Source organism: Schistocerca piceifrons, chromosome 3 (assembly GCF_021461385.2).
Source record: "Schistocerca piceifrons isolate TAMUIC-IGC-003096 chromosome 3, iqSchPice1.1, whole genome shotgun sequence".
Classification (NCBI taxonomy): Eukaryota; Metazoa; Arthropoda; class Insecta; order Orthoptera; family Acrididae; genus Schistocerca; species Schistocerca piceifrons.
The window spans coordinates 839,516,536-839,541,845 of NC_060140.1; the positions used below are offsets into that span (position 1 = coordinate 839,516,536).

Sequence of the window (25,310 nt, forward strand, 5' to 3'; positions counted from 1 at the left end):
CCTATGTGAATGGAACAGGAAGAAATCCTAGTAACTGGTACAATGGGCTGTATCTTCTGCCATGCCCCTCATGGTGGTTTGCAGAGTATAGGTGTAGATGTTTCCTAATATATGAGTATGTACAACATGTTTCAAAGTCTTTGCATGAAACATCAAGGAGTGATAGATCGTGTCATGGGGAACATGACAAAATATTTGCTTATGATTCCTGGTGAAACTGAGCAGCCCCTGACACAAAGAGATTTCACCAAACTGGCACTAACCAGGTGTGCTGTATACTACCTACTCCAGTAAACTGATTGAGTTGTTTTCAACAAGAGCACCATAAGAATGAATGGCTCTTAAGTGGAGAAATATGATTTAGAATTGAAACAGGAACTTTAATTTTGGTCACTGCAGCCCCTTTCATGCAGAGCTCTCTCTCTCTCTCTCTCTCTCTCTCTCTCTCTCTCTCTCTCTCACACACACACACACACACACACACACACACACACACACACACACACACACATTCTTTCTTCAAAATGCCATTCATTTCATTCAATGGATCTCCAAATTTGTTGCCGTCTCTGACAGAATTATTTTTTCTCCATGAACTTGAATTTGTTTTTGAAATTTATTCTTTAATCCCTTTACTGCTTTCTCATTGTATATGTTAGGTGACATGGGTTTGGGCTACAACTCTATCACTCCATACTCAAGCACTACCACTTTTTCATGTCCTTTGACTCATACAAATACAGTTTGATTTTTGTACAAATTGTAAATAATCTTTTGCTGCCTGTATTTTATTCTTGGTAGTATTGTAACCCAAAGAGTGTATTCCAGTTAACAATGCCAAAATCTTTAACATAATCTACAAATGCTATAATTGTGGGTTTAACTTTTTCTCCGCCTATATTTCAATGTAAGTGATATTGCTACATATATTCTTACATTTCCCTGGAGCTGAGGCTGATCTTCCCTTGTTTTTCCTCTGTAGATAATTCAGTTTACCATTTTACACCCATGAATTACTAAACTAAAGGTTTGTTAATATACCTGCTGTACCTGCCTTTTTTGGTATTGGGGTTACGACATTCTTCTTGTAATTGGAGGATGTTTTGCGTTTCATTTCACATATAGCTTGCATACTGGGTGGAAGAGTTTTGCAGTGTTTGATTGTCCAAAGGATCATAATAATTCTGAAGGAATAATGTCTTCTCCAGGTTCAACTTACACCATTTATTGTTTTGTGAAATTCTCCCATGCGTTTCATTTTCTCTTTCCATAATGTTATCATAAAGTGTCGTTCCTCTGTTTATCTGTCCTCCATGCTTCAGCCTTATCTTGTTTGCTTTGTACTGGCTGCGCTAAATCTGGAACATGACTTCCATTGAGTCAAGCTTACCTCCTGCTTTGCGGAATGGTGCACTTGATGTATCAAATCTTATAGGAAATTCCAGCATATTGCTGGATCCAGAAGTGGAATGATTATAACATAGCAAACCTTGAAAACTATGATAAACTGTGATTGGGACTGTATCAGCACTCCGTTTGAGATTATGCACCTCCTTTTAAGCACCAGCTTTGATTCTGTAAGCAGTGGTAATGCAGAGCAGTTTCCTCCATTCGAAGTGTCTAGTAGGTGGCTGAGTGTTGTGACTCGCCGATCTTTCAAAGTGCCGCCGCGCAGTTACGCGCGTCCTCTACATGCGGTGCTGTCTGCCAGCCATGCAGCAGCAGCGCCACCTAAGCAGCCAGCCAGCCAGCGACTGCTAGACTTGGACTCAGTTATGATTTGACTGTTAAAGTGTACACTCTGTTTACTTGATCTGTGGCTTTCATGTATTGCGTCTTCCTTGAAATATATTTGTTCAACTTGAAGTTATAACACTGAGACTGACAGACAGGCTGACACTAGTTTCTTGAATTCTGCAAAGCCTTTGACTCAGTTTCTCATTGTCATTTAGTTAACACAACTATTTAAATTTGTGAAGACAGGTGAGCTGACTGTCTTTAGGGAGGAAAAGGTGTCAACTAGGAGTTCGACATGTAGTCACATTGAAACAATTCGACTTGCAGTCATATTGAAACAACATGGATTGTGGTCTGCAGGTGTTCTTTTACAGAATAATAATGCATGGCCGCATATGGCTGGTGCAACACTTTCAGACCTGGTGTTTGAGGGTCATATATACCCACCATACACACTTTATCTTTACCTTGAGCTGTTTCCAAATGTTTGGAACACTCTGAGAAACATTGGGTGATCAACATGTTGCCATGTTTTTCACCGAGAAAGTGCATTACATTTGTAAATTAAATGACATGTTCCGCATCATAGCCAGAGGTCAGAGTTGTTGTTCATGAAACTCACAAATAATTATGGTATGCTATTGTAATCCAAGTCACTGGGAAACTATTTGTGGGAGATAACTGTAGATTACCTACAGCTTGTCACTTTGTGAATTCTAGAGTGTTTGTAGTATCTTCATCATGCCTCGAAGCAGCCTTGATGATGGTGAGATGAATCGAGGCAAGCGGTTGTTGAAAAGATGCAAGAAGACAAATTAGCAAGAAAACAAACCAGAAACAGAGTCCTGAAATGATACTACCAAACTAACAGCAGTGACTAATTTTACTATATGTTCTTAAAATCTACAGTTTATTTATTGAAAATTCTAGACGTAATGTTTCGTCAAGTAGTTATCCATGTTGTTGATGGAAGATTATTTGGGCATTAATGTGTTAGTTAGTTAGTTAGGAATTATTTAAGAATAAAGGAGGCTTTCGGAATGAACTTCCTGTTTTCAAACTTGTAGGAAAAGCACGCACGCACGCGCCCCCCCCCCCCCCCCCCCCCACACACACACGTCTCCCTGTATTGTGCTCAGTCAACTGCCAGCTCTTTCCTGGCCCACAGTGAGTGTAGTGGGGGTGCAGGCTGGGGTGGGGCGATGGATGGAGAGAGGCAGGAGGCAAGGAAGGGGTAGGGGGGGGGGGAAGTGTCTAGCAGCTCCAGGGAGAGTGGGGAGCTGTCTGTGGGCTAGCTAGAGCTGCAGGTAGAGGGGGCAGGTGGCAGACAGCTGGGCATGCGATTTCACAGACTAAGGTAGCAGCACACAGCTGACATGAATTGGGCAGGGATACTGGGGCAGAGGACGGGCCCACCCCCCCCCCCCCCCCCCACACACACACACACACACACTCTGTATTTGGGGGGGGGGGGGGGGAGAAGCAGCGTGTTATCATAGGTTTAGGTCAGGGAGGTTATGGGAGTGAAGGCTGTGCTGTAAGGATAGGTCCCATCTGTGCAGCTCAGAAAAACTGATGGTGGGCCAAGAAAGAGCTAGCAGTTGACTGAGCACAATGTGGGGAAACAAGTATGTGCATCTAAGTGTGTTTCATTCTGAAAGTTAGCAATGCTCAGTACTTTTTGTTTGTCTACATACCGGCAATGCAACACTAGTGTCTTTCTGTGAGTCGTCTCTTTTATTTTTAAATAATTCATAATTCTCAACCAGCACTTTCTGTGCATTATTATACCACCTAGTGGCTCACTTCCATCCAAATCTCATGTTGTCCATCCTTCGTTACTGTCTCCTTTATTTCGGTGCCTTCTATTGTCTGTCCATTTCTTTCTCTTACATTTCTTTGCTCTTGTCATTATGACACACTCTGTAACTGCCACAATACAAGTGGTTGCACATGACTTTCGTTACACCCTGCAGTTACGGTTGCGTCCATTATGACAGCCATGCACACAACCCATTACGACAGCCACGCACACAACTCCACGTGCCATGTGACTCCCGATAACAGCATCACACAGTTCTAGCAACACAAAATCCTTCCCTCTCTCACATATCGCTCCCAATCTGCCTGTTCTTGTTTTCTTTTTATCTCTTATGCGTGACGATAAATCATGTGCTATTGAATTTATTTTGCGCACATGACAATATATCATGTGTGGCCAGATATACCTGTCACAATACTGACCTGTGCCCCCAACACAATTTCTTTCACTCCTTACACCTGTCAACGTTATTCAGCTCCCCCTGCAATGGCTTGAAACCTTTACCCACCACTTCAGCACCATTTCCTTCCCCAGTGCCATCCCCCCCCCCCTCTCCTCTCCCCCAATGCAGTGGACCCCTGCTCTATTTATCTGCATCAGTTCAGAAAAGTTTCCCTACCCCTAGCCAAAACCCTGTCCAATATCCTGTTCCTTAAATGCTGCCTGTTTCTCTGCCTCGTGATGACTGGGTGTTGTGTGCTGTCCTTAGGTTAGTTAGGTTTAAGTAGTTCTAAGTTCTAGGGGACTGATGACCATAGATGTTAAGTCCCATAGTGCTCAGAGCCAATTGCTGCCTGAGTCATGCAATCCCCCCCCGGTAATTGCCTAACCATAAAAATCCCTAATTCTGGATTGCACCTCTCCTTCCACTATGACCTTCAGCTTTTTAGGTTCCGCCAGTCCCATTCCCTCAAAAACCTGATTCTACAAAAACACATCTCCATAGCACAGCCATCCCTGAACCACCTCCACTCCATCCGCAAAATATTGTTACCATGCAATCCCCACTGCCTATACTTCATCACCCAAATTGAAATCCTGACACTCCAACATCTAGAAGAACATTCTAAACACCACCTCCACATGTTATTCACTCTGTTGAAATCCTACTCCCACCTTGGGACACCATCATCCAACCCCAGGTGTTCCTCCTCATCAACCCCTCACAGCACCGAGACCGTGCCTAGCTGACCTTTTCAACTTACCACATCCTCCAAAGCCATCTACCAACACTCCGCAAAATCCAGAACCCAAACAATCCCAGAACATTGCTGTTAACCTCTCCACCAAAATCTTCAGCCCCACGACAGTTTCATTTCTATCCAAAGGCTGCACATTTAGCCCTACTCGCAGATTTAACCATGCTGGACTTAATGAAAGATCTACAACTCTTTACCACAAACCCCTCCAACTAAAGCCTATCTAATCCTAACACTGAACTCTTCCTGTCCGAACTCTTACTACCATCCAACTGTGACCCTCCCATGCTTCTTCAGAACCATCCCCTGCTCACCTTCCAGGAATTCCTGATTTCCAACCTGGCCTCACCATCCTTCCCCAGGTCTCTCCCCAACAACAACAACCTTTCAGCAGAAGAAAGGACTGCCTTACGCAACGTAAAAATGGATCCTGACCTTAATATCCTCCCGGCAGACAAAGGTTCCACCACTGTTGTAATGAACTGGAGGGATTACCCGGCTGAGGGGTTGTTCGACACCTCTGCCAAAGTGACCCCCTCCCAGGAGTCCAACATAACCTCCAATACCTGCTGAAATCGTTAGGTCCTTCCCAGAGCCTCCCTACTCACCCCAACAACAGCCCACACACCCATTTTCTACATACTCCCCAAAATCCACAAACCTAACGATCCTGGATGCCCCATCGTGGCTGGTTACTGTGCCCGCATTGAAAGAATTTCGTTCCTTGTTGACCAACATCTGCAATCAATTGTCCAAACCTTGCCTCCGCCATTAAAGATACCAACCACCTGCACTGGCTCCCCAACATCGCCACAACCTTACCTCCTCGGTTCCTACACATCACTCTTCATGCAACCTCCTTATACACCAACATCCCTCATGCCCATGACCTTGCTGTGATTGAACACTACCTCTCCCAACGCCCTGCAGATTCCAAACGCACCACTTCATTCCTCATGCACCTAACCAACTACATCCTAACCCATAACTACTTCAACTCTGAAGCGAAGGTATACAAACAAGCTCGTGACACAGCCATGGCCGCCCACATGGCACCCTCCTACGCCAACCTCTTCATGGGCCACGTGAAGAAAACATTCCTAGCTTCCCAAAACTCCAAACCCCTGGTCTGGTTCAGGTTTATTGATGACATCTTCATAATCTGGACCCAAGGCCAGAACATCTTATCCTGATTCCTCCACAATCTCAACACTTTCTCTCCCATTCATTTCACCTGGTCCTCATCCACCTATCGTGCCACCTTCCTAGGTGTCGATCTACTCTCACATGGCTCCATCCACATTTCGGTCCACATCAAACCCACCAATCACCAACAGTACCTGCACTTTGATAACTGCCACCGCTTCAACCCCCTCCTGTACAGTCTGGCCACCTGTGGAAGACACATCTGCAGTGATGAGAGCTCCCTCGGCCAGTATGCTGAAAGCCTCACAAAGGCCTTTGCAGACAGGCAATACCCTCCAGACCTAATATACAAACATATTTCCCATGCCATATCCCCACACACCTGATCTTCACATCCATCCCAAGAACCAACCACAAAGAAGTGCCTCCCCCTTGTCACCCAATACAACCTGGGAGTGGAAAGACTGAACCACATCCTTCATCAGGGCTTTGACTATCTATCACCATGCCCTGAAATGATAGACATCCTACCCAAGTTACTTCTAGCCCCGTGCAGAGTGGTGTTCTGCCACCCACACAAACCCCACAACACCCTAATCCACCCCTTTGCCATTCCCACTCCAAGTCCCATGCCACAGCGATCATAGCCTTCTGGAAGATCCAGATGCAAGACCTGTCCAATCCACCCACCCAGTACCATCTACTCCAGTTATGTCACAACCTTATCCTGCCCCACCAGACCCCAGGCCACCTGTGAAAGCAGCCATGTTATATACCAGCTCTGCTGCAACTACTGGACATTGTTTTACATTGGTATGACAACCAACCAGCTGTCAACTAGAATGAATGGCCACTGCTAAACTGTTGCCAAGAACTAGGTGGATCATCTGGTGGCCCAACATGCAGCAGAGCACAACATGTGAGATTTCAATGGCTGCTTCACAACCCATGCCATCTTGATCCTCCCGACCACCACCAGCTTTTCTGGTCTGCGCAGATGGGAGCTATCATCACACCATATCTTTCGCTGCCGTAACCTCCCTGGCCTAAACCTAAGGTAACTTGCTATCTACCCCCTCTACCTGCATCCCTAGCTAGCCCACAGACAGCTCCCCAATTCCCCCAAGCTGCTAGGTACTCCTCCCCCCCCCCCTTACCCCCTCCCTGCCTCTCTCCATCCCACACCCCACCCCACCCTGCACCCCCACCTCATGCCAGTACACTCCTCATGGGCTAGGAAAGAGCTGGCAGCTGACTGAGCTCAATGTAGGGAGACGTGTGTGTGTGTTTTCCCTACAAGCTTGAAAAAGGAAGGTCATTCCAAAATGTAGAAAAGCTCTGTACCTTTTGTTTGTGTACCTATCAGCGACACAGTGCTTCTGCCTTTCGGTGAGTTGTCTCCTTTATTATTCAATAATTCATAATTCTCAACCAGAACTTTCCATACATTATTAGTTAGTTAGTAATATATAGTATGTTGGTGCATGTTATCATATTTATGATTCAGGTACTCCACTTTACAGTCAAGCAAGCTGTCATCAGCTCAATCTACTGAAAACAGTTTGTATCTTTATGCTTCTGTGCCCAGGTCTGGCTCTCTTTGTGGTACTGCCTCTTGGACTGCTAAGAAACGTTGACAGTCTTTCAGCTATTTCCATGGCAACAATTGGGTTTTATGTATGTTTGGTTTTGAAGGTGAGTGACATGCACAATAAGGTATGTTAATGTTAAGTAATGATCAAATCACATATGTTTTACCGTCTTGAAATTTCATCCAAGTAATTTATCTTAATGTGTTAACTGAATAGCCTCATTGAATAAACAGTAAGGTACATCCTCCTTTTACTATGCTTAATTCAGTTATCCAGGTTGTTGTTGTTGTTGTTGTGTTGGTGGCCTTCAGTCCAAGCACTGGTTTGATGCAGTTCTCCACGCTACTCTATCCTGTGCAAGCCTCTTTGTCTCCAAGTAACTACTGCAACTTCCATCCTTCTGAATCTGCTTACTGTATTCATCTCTTGCTCGCCCTCTGCAGTTTTTACCCCCTACACTTCCCTCCAATATCAAGTTGGTGATCCCTTGATGCGTCCTATCACCCATCTTTCAGTCCAGTTGTGCCATAAATTTCTTTTCTCCACAGCTCTCTTCAGTACCTCCTCATTCATTGCATGATCTACCGATCTAATCTTCAGCATTCTTCTGTAGCACCACACTTCAAAAACTTCTGTTCTCTTCTTGTCTAAACACTTTATCGTCCATATTTCAGACTGCTACACTTCAGACAAATACCTTCAGAAAAAACTTCCTAACAATTAAATCTATACTTGTTGTTAATAAATTTCTTTTCTAAGGAAACACCCATCTTGCCATTGTCAATCTACAGTTTATATTATCTCTACTTTTTGCAACACCAGTTATTGTGCTGCCCAAATAGCAAAACTCATATACTACGTTAAGTGTCTCGTTTCCTAGTCAGATGTCCTCAGCACCACCTGATTTAATTCAAATACATTCCATTGTCCTTGTTTTGCTTTTATTGGTGTTCATCTTATATCCTTCTTTCAAGACACTGCCCATTCTGTTCAGCTGCTCTTCCAAGTCCTTTGCTGTCTCTGACAGTGTTATCAGCAAACCTCAATGTTTTTATTTCTTCTCCCTGGATTTTAATCACTACTCCAAAGTTTATTTTATTACCTTCACTGCTTGCTCATTATACAAATCGAATAACAATGGGGATAGGCTTCAACCCTGTCTCAATCCCTCCTCAACTACTACTTCCCTTTTGTGTCCATCGACTTTTATAACAGCCATCTGATTTCTGTATAAATTGTAAATAAGCCTGCACTTTCAGTGTTTCGCACCTGCCACCTTCAGAATATGAAAGAAAGTATTCCTGTCAACGTTGTCAAAAGACTTCTCTAAGTCTACAAATGCTAGAAACATATATATATATATATATATATATATATATATATATATATATATATATATATATATATATATATATATATATATATATAAACCTTCCCTTAACCTATCTTCTACAATAAGTCATACGTCAGTATTGCCTCACGTGTTCCTATATTTCTACGGAATACAAACTGATCTTCCCTAAAGTCGGCTTCTACCAGTTTTTCCATTCGTCTGTAAAGAATTTATGTTAGTATTTTTCAACCATTAATTATGAAACTGATAGTTCTGTAATTTTCACACTTGTCAGCACCTGCTTTCTTTGGAATTATTACATTCTTCTTGAAGTCTAAGGTTGTTTTGTCCGTCTCATAAATCTTGTTCACAAGATTGAAGAGTTTTAGGCTATCAGTAGTTCTAATGGAATGTTGTCTACTCCTGGGGCCTTGTTTCGACTTAGGTCTTTCAGTGCTCTGTCAAATTCTTCATGCAATGTCATATCTCCTATTTCATCTTCATCTACAACCTCTTCCATTTGGATAATATTGCCCTCAAGTACCTTGCCCTTCTGTAGACCCTTTCCATTTTTGACCTTTCCCATCTTTGCTTAGGGCTGGTTTTCCATCTGAGCTCTTGATATTCATTCAGGTGATTATCTTTTCTCCAAAGGTCTCTTTAATTATACTATAGGCAGCATCTGTCTTACCCCTTGTGATATATGATTCTACATCCTTACATTTTTCCTCTAGCCATTCCAGCTTACCGTAGCCATTTTGCACTTCCTGTCGAACTCATTTTTGAGACATTTGTATTCCTTTTCACCTGCTTCATTTACTACATTTTTATATTTTCTCTGTTCATCAATAAAATTCAATATCTTTTGTGTTGCCCAGGGATTTCCACTAGCCCTCATCCTTTTACCTACTTGATCCTATGCTGTCTTTACTGTTTCATCTCTCAAAGCTACCTGTTCTTCTTCTACTGTATTCCTTTTCCGTTTTCTTGTCAATTGTTCCCTAATGCTCCCTCTGAAACTCTCTACAACCTCTGGTTCTTTCAGTTTATCCAGGTTCCATCTCCTTAAATTCCTTCCTATCTTTTTGCAGTTTCTTCAGTTTTAATCTACAGTTCATAACCAATAAATTGAGGTCAGAGTCCACTTCTGGCCCTGGAAATGTCTTACAATTTAAAACCTGGTTCCTAAATCTCTGTCTTACCAGTATATAACCAGTCTGAAACCTTCCGGTGTCTCCAGGTCTCTTCCATGTATACAGCCTTCCTTCACGATTCTTAAACCAAGTGTTAGCTATGATGAAGTTATGCTCTGTGCAAAATTCTACCAGGTGGCTTCCTCTTTCATTCATTACCCCCAGTCCATATTCACCTACTACTTTTCCTTCTCTTCCTTTTCCTGCAATCGAATTCCAGTCCCCATTACTGTTAAATTTTTGTGTGCCTTAACTATCAGAATAATTTCTTTTATCTCACCATACATTTCTTCGGTCTCTTCATCATCTGCAGAGCTAATTGGAATATAAACTTGTACTACTGTGGTAGGCATCAGCTTTGTGTCTGTTTTGGCTACAGTAATGCGTTCACCATTCTGTTTGCAGTAGCTTATCTGTGTTCCTATTTTTTTTATTCATTATTAAACCTACTCCTGAATTACCCTTATTTGATTTTGTGTTTATAACCCTGTATTCATCTGACTGGAAGTCTTGTTCCTCCTGCCACCAAACTTCACTAATTCCCACTATATCTAGCTTTCACCTATCCATTTCCCTTTTTAAATTTTCTAATCTACCTGCTTGATTAAGGAATCTGACATTCCACACTCCAATCTGTAGAACACCAGTTTGTTTCTCCTGATGCCCTGCTGAGCAGCCCCTGGCTGGAGATCTGATTGGGGGACTATTTTACCTTGGGAATATTTTACTCAAGAGGACACTATCATCATTTAACCATACAGTAAAGCTGCATGCCCTCAGGAGAAATTACAGCTGTAGTTTCCCCTTGCTTTGAGCCATTTGCAGTACCAGCACAGTAGTGCTGTTTTGGTTGATGTTACAAGGCCAGTTCAATTAGTCGTACAGACCGTTGCCCCTGCAACTACTGAAAAAACTGCTACCTATCTTCAGGAACCACACGTTTGTCTGGCCTCTCAACAGATACCCCTCAGTTGTGGTTGTACCTACGGTATGGCTATCTATATCGCTGGGGCACGCAAGCTTCCCCACCAATGCCAAGGTCCATAGTTCATGGAGTGAGGGTTGGGGCAGTTATCCATAGAATGTTCTAATAAGATGTAGGCAGTAATCCTATGCTTCAACCAACCATGCTGTGTGCAGAGCAGCTTTATGTGTTGGTAGGTGGAGAGGAAAGCAGGTTTGTATTGAAAATGACTTGGCATGTGACTTCAAGAAGACCCTTAAGTGCTGAGGTGAGTCTTGGTGAGCTTTTGAATTACAGCACTGTTTACAATATTGCTGCAGAGGATTTCAGCTGTGTGAAGAAAAAACATAATTGCTTGGCTTTTCAAAGCTGAACTTCTTGTTCTTGTTTTTTTGCCTGGAATGGGGTGGAGAGAGGCAACTGTACAGGAAGTCTAGACCATTGTCCATTCCCTGTATTGTATGCTTTTTGGCAGTGTAAACTAATAGTGTGACAAAATAGAACTATTACTTCCATTATACTGAAGCTCTTCTAGTGAATTAAGTAATGGATTTTGGATGTTGTATTGCTGTATCCTCCATGAACCATGGACATTGCTGAGGGGTGGGACTTATGTGCCTCATCTGTACAGATAACCATATCGTAGGTGCATCCACAACAAAGGAGTACTTGTGGAGATGCCTGGCTAATCCATTGTTCTTGTAGAGGGTCAGCGGCCTGTTCAGCAGCTACAGAGGCAACAGACTAGATGACTGACTGATGTGGTCTTGTAACATCAGCTAACAAGGCCTTGCTATGTTGGTATTGTGAAGGTCTGAAAGCAAGGGGAAACTGCAGATATTGTTTTTTCCTGAGGACATACTGCTGTACTGCATGTTTAAAAGATGATGACATTGATGGCATTCGCAGTTGTCATCAGGAAAAACAAAAGTAGCCTCCTGCGTGTAATGGTAGATTTCTTAATTGGGTAGACTAGCTAGAAGACTCAATAATAAGGGAAGTGGATAAGTGGAAGTTAGGTATAGTGAGAATAGTGGTGGCATGGGGACCGGGCTTCTGGTGCAGGGGTAACACAGTAGCAGGTCTGATAATGAATTAGAAAAAAGGAGTGCGAATAAGCTACTCTGAACAGCATAGTGAACACTTTATTGTAGCCAAGATAGACATGAAGCCAACACCAACCACAGTAGTGCAAGTTTATATGCCAACTATATGTGTGGGTGATCAAGAAATTGAAAGAATGTGTGACGAGATGAAGGAAATTATACAGATAGTTAAGGGAGACGAAAATGTAATCATGATGGGGGACTGGAATTTGATAGTAGGAAAAGGAAGAGAAGGAAAGCTTTAGGTGAATATGGACAGGGGAAAGGAATGAAAGTGGAACCCATGGGTTAGAATTTTGCACAGAACATAATTTAATCATTGATAACACTGGGTTCAAGAATCATGTAAGAAGGTCGCACATGCGGAAGAGATATAAAGACATTGGAAGGTTTCAGATTGATTTTACAGTGGTAAGGCAGAGATTTTGAAACCAGATTTTAAACTGTAAGACATTTCCAGGAACAGACGCGGACTCTGACCATAAATTATTGGTTTTGAAATATAAGTTAAAACTTAAGAAATTGCAGAAAGGTAGGAAATAAATGAAATCAGACCTGGATAAGTTAAAAGAACAGAGGTTATTGAGAGTTTCAGAGGGAGCACTAGGCGACATTTGACTGAAACAGAAGAAAATCTAGCAGAATATGAATGGGTAAAGTTGAGAAATCATATATGAAGGCAGCAGTGGAACAAATGCGTAACCACACAAGACATAGTAGAAATCGTCGCATAATACAGGAGATAATGAATGTATTTGATGAAAGGAGATAGTATGAAAATGTAGCAAGTGAAGCAGGTGAAAGGGAATACAGATGTCTAAAAAACGAGATTGATGAAAGAGCAAAAATGCTAAACGGGAATCGCTAGAGGAGAATCCAAGGCTGTAAAAGTATTCATAACTAGAGTAAAGGTAGACAACGCCTATAGGAACACTGGAGAAGCCTGTGGAGAAAAGAGCAGCAGCTTAAGTAATATCAAGAGCTCAGATGGCAAACCAGTACTGAGCAAAGAAGGGAAAGCTGAAATGTGGAAGGAATTTATAGAAGGGCAATATAAGGGAAATGAAGTTGAAGGCAGTATTATACACTCCTGGAAATGGAAAAAAGAACACATTGACACCGGTGTGTCAGACCCACCATACTTGCTCCGGACACTGCGAGAGGGCTGTACAAGCAATGATCACACGCACGGCACAGCGGACACACCAGGAACCGCGGTGTTGGCCGTCGAATGGCGCTAGCTGCGCAGCATTTGTGCACCGCCGCCGTCAGTGTCAGCCAGTTTGCCGTGGCATACGGAGCTCCATCGCAGTCTTTAACACTGGTAGCATGCCGCGACAGCGTGGACGTGAACCATATGTGCAGTTGACGAACTTTGAGCGAGGGCGTATAGTGGGCATGCGGGAGGCCGGGTGGACGAACCGCCGAATTGCTCAATACGTGGGGCGTGAGGTCTCCACAGTACATCGAAGTTGTCGCCAGTGGTCGGCGGAAGGTGCACGTGCCCGTCAACCTGGGACCGGACCGCAGCGACGCACGGATGCACGCCAAGACCGTAGGATCCTACGCAGTGCCGTAGGGGACCGCACCGCCACTTCCCAGCAAATTAGGGACACTGTTGCTCCTGGGGTATCGGCGAGGACCATTCGCAACCGTCTCCATGAAGCTGGGCTACGGTCCCGCACACCGTTAGGCCGTCTTCCGCTCACGCCCCAACATCGTCCAGCCCGCCTCCAGTGGTGTCGCGACAGGCGTGAATGGAGGGACGAATGAAGACGTGTCGTCTTCAGCGATGAGAGTCGCTTCTGTCTTGGTGCCAATGATGGTCGTATGCGTGTTTGGCGCCGTGCAGGTGAGCGCCACAATCAGGACTGCATACGACCGAGGCACACAGGGCCAACACCCGGCATCATGGTGTGGGGAGCGATCTCCTACACTGGCCGTACACCACTGGTGATCGTCGAGGGGACACTGAATAGTGCACGGTACATCCAAACCGTCATCGAACCCATCGTTCTACCATTCCTAGACCGGCAAGGGAACTTGCTGTTCCAACAGGACAATTCACGTCCGCATGTATCCCGTGCCACCCAACGTGCTCTAGAAGGTGTAAGTCAACTACCCTGGCCAGCAAGATCTCCGGATATGTCCCCCATTGAGCATGTTTGGGACTGGATGAAGCGTCGTCTCACGCGGTCTGCACGTCCAGCACGAACGCTGGTCCAACTGAGGCGCCAGGTGGAAATGGCATGGCAAGCCGTTCCACAGGACTACATCCGGCATCTCTACGATCGTCTCCATGGGAGAATAGCAGCCTGCATTGCTGCGAAAGGTGGATATACACTGTACTAGTGCTGACATTGTGCATGCTCTGTGGCCTGTGTCTATGTGCCTGTGGTTCTGTCAGTGTGATCATGTGATGTATCTGACCCCAGGAATGTGTCAATAAAGTTTCCCCTTCCTGGGACAATGAATTCACGGTGTTCTTATTTCAATTTCCAGGAGTGTAGAATGGGAGAGGAAGTGGGTGAAGATGATATGGAAGATATGATACAGAATTTGAGAGAGCACTGAAAACTGTTGTCCCTTTGAGTTAAAAATGCCTGTAGGCTTCAGCACTGATGCCTCCCATCCTATTTCTCAATGAATACTGTGGAGGAATTTGTTTCATATGCGATGGAGAGATCCGTGTTTCCTCCTTCCCACAGAAAGTTTGCAGAGGATGAAAAGCCACCAACAGCAGCCCATGAAGGGCACCCCAAGTGTTATCTGCTAAGATGAATCACATTCCTGTCTGTATGTGAATGATTCAGGGGCTCACATTCATTGTAAATCTCACCAAACTACCTGGAGGGGGCTGCAAACAAAGAGTGGTGTCACACAGAAGTGAATGTGTTGACATGTACATTGAAACAGAACAGCTACAACATGATGCTTTGTAACAAAGTTTTCTCATGCTTCCAGTATGAACTGTACAATGACTTGCTGAGGATTTATGTAGCTAACTGCTGTGCTGTACATGGAGGAAGGTACATCATACCAAGAGTAGCCACTCTCTGCTCTGTCCTGTATGTAGTTTTAGCAAGGGAAAAATATCTATATACTGCATTCAGGTAATGATTACGTAGTAAGAAGGTTCCTTTGTGTGACATTTTATGCAAATAGAAAATTTGTTGCACTGTTTATCTTGTATCACTGTCACTGTTTTGTAAATTTACTCATTTGGTTTGTGTGGAAGTGTTTAAAAATTTCTGTTTAAGTTCTCTGACCATCTCTGTTACACCTCTATATTGCTGATGTGTTTGATCTTGCATTTGTTCATATGCTGTCATACCTGTTTGCTGCGGACTAGAAAGGCTAGAGCAGTGCTCTGTAATTTTCCGCACTAATGTCATGTATGAAGTTTTGTTTACAGATGTGGCTTGTTTTCCCAGGAGGCCTCCTTCAAATCTATGTCTTCTGTTTGCTTTACCTACTACTGATTTTACATGTTCTTTCTGCTTCGTACCACTTCATTTAATCATTTCAAAATGTTTAAACAATGTGATAGATTTCCGAAATTTACCACTAATTTAGCAGTTGGTTACTATCAAGTTTGTTCTATTGTTTATGGACCATAACTTGCATTTTTCCACATTAAAAACAGCTGCTGTTTAATATGAAGTAAAAAAGCTGTTTATGTTGTTCTGTATAGTCATCCAGTGATGACACTCTGCAGTAGAAAGCAGCATCATTACTGAAAAATCTGTGAGTACAACTGCCACTGTCTTATAAACCATGTGTTGAGATTCAGTGCATTACTGGACTTTTTACACTTAAGTAGTGCTCACTTAGGTTACTGCTGGAGATGATGCAGTGAGAAGATATAGGACATGTATTTGAGAGGATGGCAGTTAAAATCCCCATCCAGCCACTCTGGTTTGGTATTCTCCAGTTTCCCTAGATTGCTTAAGGCAAATATCGAATGGTCCCGTTAAAAGTGCATGGTCAGTTTCCTTTCCTAATCCGAGCTTGTACTCAAAAAACCTCATTGTCAACACGATGTTAAACTCCATCCTTGCTTTTTAATTCTATTTTTAGTCCCTTTGATTGTTGGCCATCTACACTGCCTGACAAAAAAGTGAAGCACCCAGAAGGGGAGGAGAAAACAAAAGGAATTTCACAGTTTAAGAGAGTATGTGACATTATTTCAGTGATTACAAAATCGGGTCAAATCAACAAAGAACTTGGCCCACTTACTAGTATGATGTTGCACCCCCTCTGGCCTGGATGCATCAACTGATTTGTTTAGGAAGCATCTCATAAAGCTGTTGTTTCCTCTTCGGAGGCAAGCTTGACCACAACTGTAACCGGTTGTTGACATCCTGGATACTGACGCTGCAGCAGAGTTATACACAAGCTGGTCCCACGCATATTCTGTTGGGGACAGATATGGGGATTGTGCTAGCCATGGGATCACCTCAACATCATGAAGACAATTCAAAAAATGGCACCATGAAAGACAGCATATTAGGATGTCCATTACTTGCCATTGTACTATCAGAGTTCCCTGTGACACTACCCGCTATGAAGTTAAACCCAGTGACTCCCCATACCATGACACCAGGAGTAAAATTGTGGTGTCCCTCCTAAATGTTGGAAGAGTGAGACATCTCCCCAGGTTGCTGCCACACCTGCTGACGATGGTCATCCAGGATAGTACAGAACTGCAATTAATTGAAAACAGTGTGACGCTATTAATAAGCAGTCTGTGCTTCCTGGTCACAGCACTGCTCCAAATGCAGCTGGTGTGTTGCAGTGTTAATGGCAGCCTATGCATGGGACAGTAATTTCTTAGAATGAGATTTTCACTCTGCAGCGGAAGGCAAAGGTTCCGAGTTCGAGTCTCGGTCGGGCACACAGTTTTAATCTGCCAGGAAGTTTCAGTAATTTCTTAGTCTGACTGTTTCTTGTGTCCAACCAATGGTGCAGAATGACACAGATTGTATCAAGGAATCCAATAGCAGGTGCAGATGTGAAGTGGTTACAATGTGCTCGGTGCACAGTGTGGCTATCCTCCCTTATGGTGGTCAGACGTGGTTGACCGGAACGTAGATGAGAAGTGTGCCTGCCCTCATGTTGCCATTAGCCACTGTTACATCCAAACACTTTCCAAATCTGAATATTGAATATTGCATGATTCAACAAGCCAGCCAAATGGAGACCCACAATGAGGCCTCTTTCAAACTTGTGTCAGTTGCTAAGAAGTGCTGTCTCACACGAGTATGTGGCATTTCCGTGTCCTTCACAGTGATCACTGAATATCTGACGCTGTTCGTGCCACTTATAAACCCCTCCAGGCCTGGTAACAACATTAGACACAAAAAACACTAATGAATTCTTGTGCTTGTCTGCCAGTCCTGGTGGACTGCAAATCATTTACTCACCGACCGATGGTGCATATGTGTATGAAGTTACAGTGACATCAGATGATGTCTTCTTGTTGCTTCACTTTCTCTGTCAGGCAGTGTAGCAGAAACTACTGCATTCAGTTAGTCTTGAGGTTTTCAAGCTATTTATGTATCTACTGTGTTACTTTAGATGTTCACGTCTTTTTTATCAGCCAACAGTATGGTATTGTGTGAGATGCCTTTCGGAATTCCCTCAAGGACTGAATAAAGGTGTACACCTAAGCCTGTTGTTTGCTAGATAGGATATGTGGAAGAAGTGGTGTGAAATGAATCCTTGCTGAGTCTTTCAGAGAACCATATTTTCCTATGGGTCTGTCAAATTTGCCCTTCCATTATATTATGTATGCAATTACTGTAACTTATGCTCAGTTTTTACTACCTGTAGTTACCTATTACTTAACCACTTAATTGTTACTATAGGTTGTTGTTGAAGCACTGCCTCAATTGTTGGCTGGGGACTGGATGGAGAAAGTCCATCTCTGGCGGCCATCTGGGATCATGCAGTGCATTCCTATATTCTCCATGGCACTGTCTTGCCAAACGTGAGTGAGTTCACTTTGTATCCATATTTAAAAATCTTGCTGTGTTCTATTTCTTAGATCATTTGCAGTCAAACAGCTACGCATATTGTGTTCTTATAAAAGCTTCAAAAATATTTTATGAAAAACTTGTAGAATTCTTGAAGTCCTGAATTAAATTTGAAATTCCTCAATTAATATTATCTTAAGTGTTCTTTTGTTGAAAGGATGGAGTGGGGAGGTTGTGTACAGTTAAGTTTATACCTCAGCTCTGGACCATCTTCTGGGATTCCTATTAATATAATGTGCCTACCAGTGTAACAGCCACATCTGCAGTCTATTCTCACAAGGGAAACTCCCTGTTGACCTCTGTGGGATTTAGTGCCAAGAGAGCCCAGTGGACAGCCTGCCAAAAACTGAACTCAGATCAAGCATGGATACAGGAAGAAGGTGTACTGGACTGTGAACAAAAAAGCAAAATAGAAACAGTGAACTATCCAAGAACTACAAGTGCACTGTAGAGCAGCCTGAAACAGCAATGGCGTCTTGGTTAAGTGGTCACGGCGTTGGACTGCGAAGCGGCGAGCCATGTTCAAACCTCCCTCTTGCCAGTTCTTTCTTCTTTTTTCTCCACTGTTTTCTGTTTTCAGATTTTTGATTAGCTGTGTTCAGATCTCCCTCGTGCCATTTTTTTGCTGTATTGAAATTGGTGTCTGTGTCATAGTGCAACATCAGTTTGCAACAGTGAGGTGTAAGATAGGAACCTATAATGACAGTTGATTCTGCACAACTACCCTATCACAGCCGAAAGGAAGTGGCTTTCAAATGGGAACCACAAACATTTGATGACGCTAGGCGACAAGCCAACCAAACCCTTCTCTGGAAAACGCATCTGGTGTGTCATACATGGCATTAGTGACAGTCTGTGAGTCGTATGATAGGAATCTCGTATCACTGCATCTAATTTGTATGACTGGTAAGTGAGTGAGATATGACTTCTTGCCCAATTTAGGTGTTTGTATGAATGTGATCACACCCACATAAGCTGGAACAAATGAATGCAACAGTTTCACAGTCACACAGTTTCTGTGTCAAAACATATGTTTTTAACGTTTTTGAAGGTGCATTCCATTTTGGAAGTTTTGACTCTTGATTTCCTTTGTTGTAATGGAGTTCACACCCATGTATTTGTGTTTTTCATTTCTGTGACATGTCTAGGTGGTATCTCACCTGCTCTCCCTATTTTTCACATTTACTTGTTATGGTAACCTATTCTTACCATATGGCTCATATATCAGTGTACAGTATAACACTGCCAAGGCTACAGAAAGGGAACAAATGTTTCAGGGACCGGACAGACAGTTCGTAATGTTATGAGGAAAAAAAAAAAAAAATTAAAAAAAAAATTAATGAATAAAAACCACGAGCGAGTTTTGAAAACAACTCGTCCAGTTTACAGTCCAACATCATAACCACTTAACCAAGGCACAACTGATGTTCAATTTCTGTCGATATTGCACTTCTTAAGTGCACAGGGCCATCTTACCACTAAATCTGAGGGGGGTGCAAATGGGGAGTTCCCAGCTGACATGATTGAGAAAATAGGATCTACCTTTACATCTCTGTTACGTAGTTTTGCCTTATGATATGTGACAGATACTACTTACTGTATACTGTCATTTACTTCCTCTCGTCTTATGTTCACAAATGGTCTGCATGAAGATTAATCGTCAGATAAAAATCCATGTGAACTCAGGCATCTCTGATTGTACCATCATGACCATTATGTGTCTGTAGGGGAAAGTAGCATGTTGCTTGATCTTTTTGGTGTGTACATTCTTCAACTTTTAACAATAAATCTCTCCCTGATGCACAACACCAACCTCATAGCATCTGTCACTAGAGTCTGATGAGCACCTTCTGCAGTGCTGAGACCGTGTAGCTGTATTTTTGTTAGTTTGTTAGCTCTAAAGGACGACACTGTCTGAAAACTTAGTGACAATTTAAATCATGGTTGTGGGCATGTCGACAGCTCGTTGCCTCAACCATATGATGAATGGTTACCATTACTCCTTCCTTTATTTCTATTCCTGTCTGGTTAGTCAGCTAATTTTTAGGAATTACTTTCTAACTACTTTAATGACTCTTGCTTCATTCCTTTATCTGACTTTTATACAAGTTCTTACCATGAACCAAAAGCTACTTCATGTTCCTGCTTTAAAGTCCAGTGTTTCATACTTGTAGCATGGTTTTTGGAAGTTTGTTTTTAATGTTATATGTATTTCTTTCTAAGTTGTCCTCTTTCATGCAGTCAAGTATTGATTAAATAAGTGAAACAACAATAAAAATAGCAGACAAGGCAGTATTTGTATCATAAATCTGATGTGGAGATAGTATATAGGATGCACTCGTAGTGTTTCAAACTATCAATAAGGATGCGTAATTCCCCTACTTAACATAGATGAAACATTTTAAAAGCCTTAAATAACATTTTCACGTGGTTTCTGCAAAATAACTTAAGTTTACCTCAGAGTTGTTTGTTTATTTTGTTATACATCACTCAACTACTCACTAAAGAAATATTTGCCTTTCACTTGCAGGCAACTATTTGAAATTTATGAATCTCTTTATAATGCTTCACTGGACCGCATGAATGATGTTATAAAGGCTGCCATCAATATGTGCACCGGAGTTTACATTTGTGTTGGCTTCTTTGGATATGTTGCATTTTGTACCCAGAATTTTACAGGTGAGTGTGTGAGATTATTTTTTTTATTTTTTTGACCATTTGTAAATTTGTGGTTCTGCTGAGTATTAAAGACATTGTGAATGTTTATGATGTGGAAAGAGACAAAGCTACTCACCAAGTGGCAGCAGTTTGAAACTTACAGAAAGGCATGAAGTTGCTATCTTTTGGAATCAGGAAACTATTATTTTAGCAATAGAGAAGAAGGATTTAGAGGAAGAAAGACTGGTGAGGCTTAAGGATATAAGAAATGTCACAGGATTTAGTCACCCATGACCCCGAGTCGGAGGAGGATTACCACAGAGGATAGGAGAGAAACATTTTTCGTCTCTTTGGCCAGATAAAGGAGCTGCTGATCGCAAAAGCTAGAGTTTTATGCCTCTCTACGTGTTTTAATCTGCTATCAGTTCATGAATAGGTTTTTCTCTATCCATATTATAAATATTTAGAACCAAAAGACTGTTTACAAAGGAATTCTGTTTGTAATGTTTTCTACTCATGTGCACTTAATTTCAAAACCTTAAAACATTTAAAATGCGCATTTTAACTGAATGAAGGTCCTAGCTTTAATGTTATTTTTCATAAGATACGTACATTTAAGATTTTTTTATCCTTTTCTTACAGGTAACATACTTATGAGTTTTGCGCCTACGACTTCAAGTGAGATTTTCAAATTGGGATTTGTCCTGTCAGTGGCTGTAAGCTTCCCACTTGTCATCTTCCCTTGCCGTGCCAGCCTCTACTCTTTACTGTTTCGCAGGGTTAGTATTTGTATAATTAATGAATGAAAATCAGATGTTTTTCAATACTGTGCAGTAACATTACAGTAGCTTCTCGTAATCTGCAATATGTGATAACCATATAGCCTTCCCCCTACCCCTCTTTCTTCCTTCCTCCCTCCCTTTTCCTCCCTCTCCTCTTTCCACCACTCTGTAGTCCTTTTTTCAAATTCTAAATATTGAATTGTTTTGAGAAACCTCCTGTGTAATGTATACCATCTACATGTTACTGAATGAAAGGGTATGTTTAATGAAATCATCAGCATATTTTGAATATGTAATAAGCATCACACTTAAATTAATGTACATCTTAAACAAGAATTGATAGTTTGCATATATATTTAGGAGGTATGGTGTAGAATATATCTATAAAATAGCCAGCTATTGCTACTGATTGAAATTACACTTTAAAATGTGCCAGACATTGTCTTTGATTAGGATTTAAAGTATTGATACACGTTGAAGGAAACTTTTAATATTTGCACAATGCATTCAGATTTATGTTTTTCATGATTTCTCTTAATCACCTCATAGGAATGTGGGATTGGTTCCCTTAAATGATTTATAGCTGATTTCCTTTCCTATCTTTATTCCACTTTGCTAGTGCAGTCATCTGTAAAAGCCATGATATCAATAGGAGGGTGAGCTCTTAACATTCCTCCCTTTGACATTCGTATATCTGTTTGCAACTCACCACAGGTATACAACATTTCTTTAAAGTTTTTCTTCTCATGTTTTACAAGATATTTGTTCATTCCTCTTCTGTTCTTGTATGTGTTGTTTATAGTATTATGAAACTTATGGAAACTATGGGGCAAGTGTATAGTTACTGTTATATCACTATTAATTGTTGATATTGGCTATTTTAAGTGTGGAGGAAACAAAGTAATGTTATTTTCACTTAATTATGCTCTTTCATATTGTGTAACACTCTTGTAATTTCACTATTTTGTAGGCCATAGTATACCATGAGGGTGCTAGCAGTCATATTCCAGAAAATCGATTCAAATGGATCACAATTTTTCTAGTCGGTGCGTCACTTGGTGTTGGACTTCTTATCCCTAACATAGAACTTGTGTTGGGACTTGTTGGATCAACAATAGGTGTTCTCATCTGTGTGATCTTTCCTGCTGCTGCCTTCATCAGAGTTTCACCAAAGGCTTCCAGTGAAAGACTTGCAGCACAGGTATGTTAATACCAACAAAATTTGATTATGCACACAAAATGCTATTACTTACATATTACCACTTGTCTTCAGAATAATAATGGCAGAAGTGAAGCTGTAAGGGTGGGTTGTGAGCCATGCCTGAATGGCTCAGATGTTAAAACATTTGCCCATGAAAGCCAAAAAAATATTTCCATATAGCGCTTTACAGTATTCGGAAACCTGTAGTAACCTACTTCCACTAAAAAGTTTCTTATTTCTTTTTTTCCCTCATGTGATAATTATCACTGCTTTATGTCTCATAATGATGAATATGTCTGTTATGCTATTTTCAAACAATATTATGAAAAGGAAAGTTGCCACTCACCATCTAGCGGAGATGCTGAGTCGCAGATAGGCACAACAAAAAGACTGTCATAAATAAAGCTTTCAGCCTATAAGGCCTTCATCAAAAACAGAAGACACACACACACGCAAGTGCGTGTGTGCACACATGCAAACACTCACGCATACACAACCCACACTCACGTGACTGCAGTCATGCAACTGAAGCCGCACTGCCACAGTGTGGCAGTCTTGTGTGTGTGTGCGTGTGTGCGTGTGTGCGTGCGTGCGTGTGTGTGTGTGTGTGCGTGTGTGCGTGCGTGCGTGCGTGTGTGTGTGTGTGTGGTCTATTTTTGACGAAGACCTGAAAGCTGTATTTGTGACAGTCATTTTGTTATGCGTATCTGCAACTCAGTGTCTCCGCTATATGGTGCATTATGCTATTTTCTCTTTTATGAACATAATTATTTTACAAACATGCACAGTGTTCACAGTTAGTGAATTATAACCAGTAAAATAGTCCCTACAGAATTGATATTCACATACAGTGGCATTTACTCTTAACTTCCCTCTTCTGGAGCCTGTATATTGTATCAGCCTAAACTGCAGATGCTCCACTCCAAAACTCAATCCTATGTTGCATGTACAAGTGGATTAATCTGTAGTAATTAGCTGTATGGCAAGGGGAGATATTGTGCTTCTATGTGTAACTTTGTGAATAGGAAATATTTCTATAAATAGTTGTGAAGATCTGTATGGAAACCACACTGAGACTGATCAGTGGTACAGATGTAAAATTTTAATTCTCTAATTGTGAGTACATTTCACTAGGGGGCACACATTTATTTTTTCTTGTGTTATTCTTCTTCTTTTCTTCATTTGTGTTGCTCTTTAATGTTGATGATTAATCTTTTTTTTTAGATATATCATTTATCATGATTGACTAACCAAACTAATAATTTTAATATAATTGAGGGAAACATTCCACGTGGGAAAAATATATCTAAAAACAAAGATGATGTGACTTACCAAACGAAAGCGCTGGCAGGTCGATAGACACACAAACAAACACAAACATACACACAAAATTCAAGCTTTCGCAACAAACTGTTGCCTCATCAGGAAAGAGGGAAGGAGAGGGAAAGACGAAAGGATGTGGGTTTTAAGGGAGAGGGTAAGGAGTCATTCCAATCCCGGGAGCGGAAAGACTTACCTTAGGGGGAAAAAAGGACAGGTATACACTCGCGCACACACACACACACATATCCATCCACACATATACAGACACAAGCAGACATATTTAAAGACAAAGCTCAAGAAGGGCTGGCTGGAGATGAGTCATGGTGTCATCACTTCGAACCAGAATAAAATCGACAAAGTCTCCAGTGGAAGCATCCAGGGTCACCACCACCAACAAAAGCCAAGGCCATCCACACGACTGCAGGAAAGGTTATGCTGATGTTCTTCTTTGACCAAGTTGGCCCCCTTGTGATTCTCTTACTGCAGCTCAGGACAACAGTGAATGCCCAGCGTTACATGCAAACCTTGACCACCCTTCACCAAGCGATCAAATCAAAACGACTGGGCAATCTCACCTGTGGGGTCATTCTGCTCCATGACAATGCAAAGCCTCGTACGGCCAACACAGTCGTGGCGCTCCTGCAGAAATTCAAATGGGTGGTTCTCAGCCACCCTCTGTACAGTCCAGACCTCTCTCCCTGTGATTATGTCATTTTTGGTTCCCTTAAAAAGGCTTTGAGGGGTAAATGATTCACCTCGGATGACTACGTCCAGCTGTGCATGCGGAACTGGTTAACATCGCAGCCCTGGGAATTTTATGAGACAACCATTCACCACCTTGTGTCACAGTGGGACAGTTGTCTCAACAGCCAGTGTCAACACTTCTAACGTACAGGTACTGGTTTCTGTAATTATGCCTCTGGCTCGTTTTGAACGGCCCTTATACAATCATATCGTGTATCCAAGTGAAATTTGTGACTGGATTGACAGGTGTGTATGCTTCGGGAAATCTGGGAGAAAACCTGGGAACTTTTTCATCCAGGAGAATTTTTCATTGTTTCAGTTTACAGTTAAATTTTTTTAATGTTGACTGGTAAAAACTGATATTTTAACAAAGAATTTTATAGAAGCCCACTACTCCAGAATAATATTGTCACAATAAAACATAAACAAGAGAAAAACACCAAAATAAAACTTAAATTGCAAAGAAAGTGTG

At 41.9% G+C, this 25,310-nt stretch overlaps 1 protein-coding gene across 1 annotated transcript in view; it reads left to right on the forward strand.

The window, feature by feature from the left end:
* LOC124789106 (putative sodium-coupled neutral amino acid transporter 10) overlaps nucleotides 1–25,310 on the forward strand; it is a 58,223-nt gene that overhangs the window by 4,128 nt on the left and 28,785 nt on the right. The window contains exons 4-8 of the mRNA XM_047256394.1: nucleotides 7,493–7,599; nucleotides 17,963–18,084; nucleotides 20,661–20,809; nucleotides 21,431–21,567; nucleotides 22,541–22,771. Coding sequence (XP_047112350.1) covers nucleotides 7,493–7,599; nucleotides 17,963–18,084; nucleotides 20,661–20,809; nucleotides 21,431–21,567; nucleotides 22,541–22,771 — 746 coding nt within the window. The remainder of the gene's footprint in view (nucleotides 1–7,492; nucleotides 7,600–17,962; nucleotides 18,085–20,660; nucleotides 20,810–21,430; nucleotides 21,568–22,540; nucleotides 22,772–25,310) is intronic.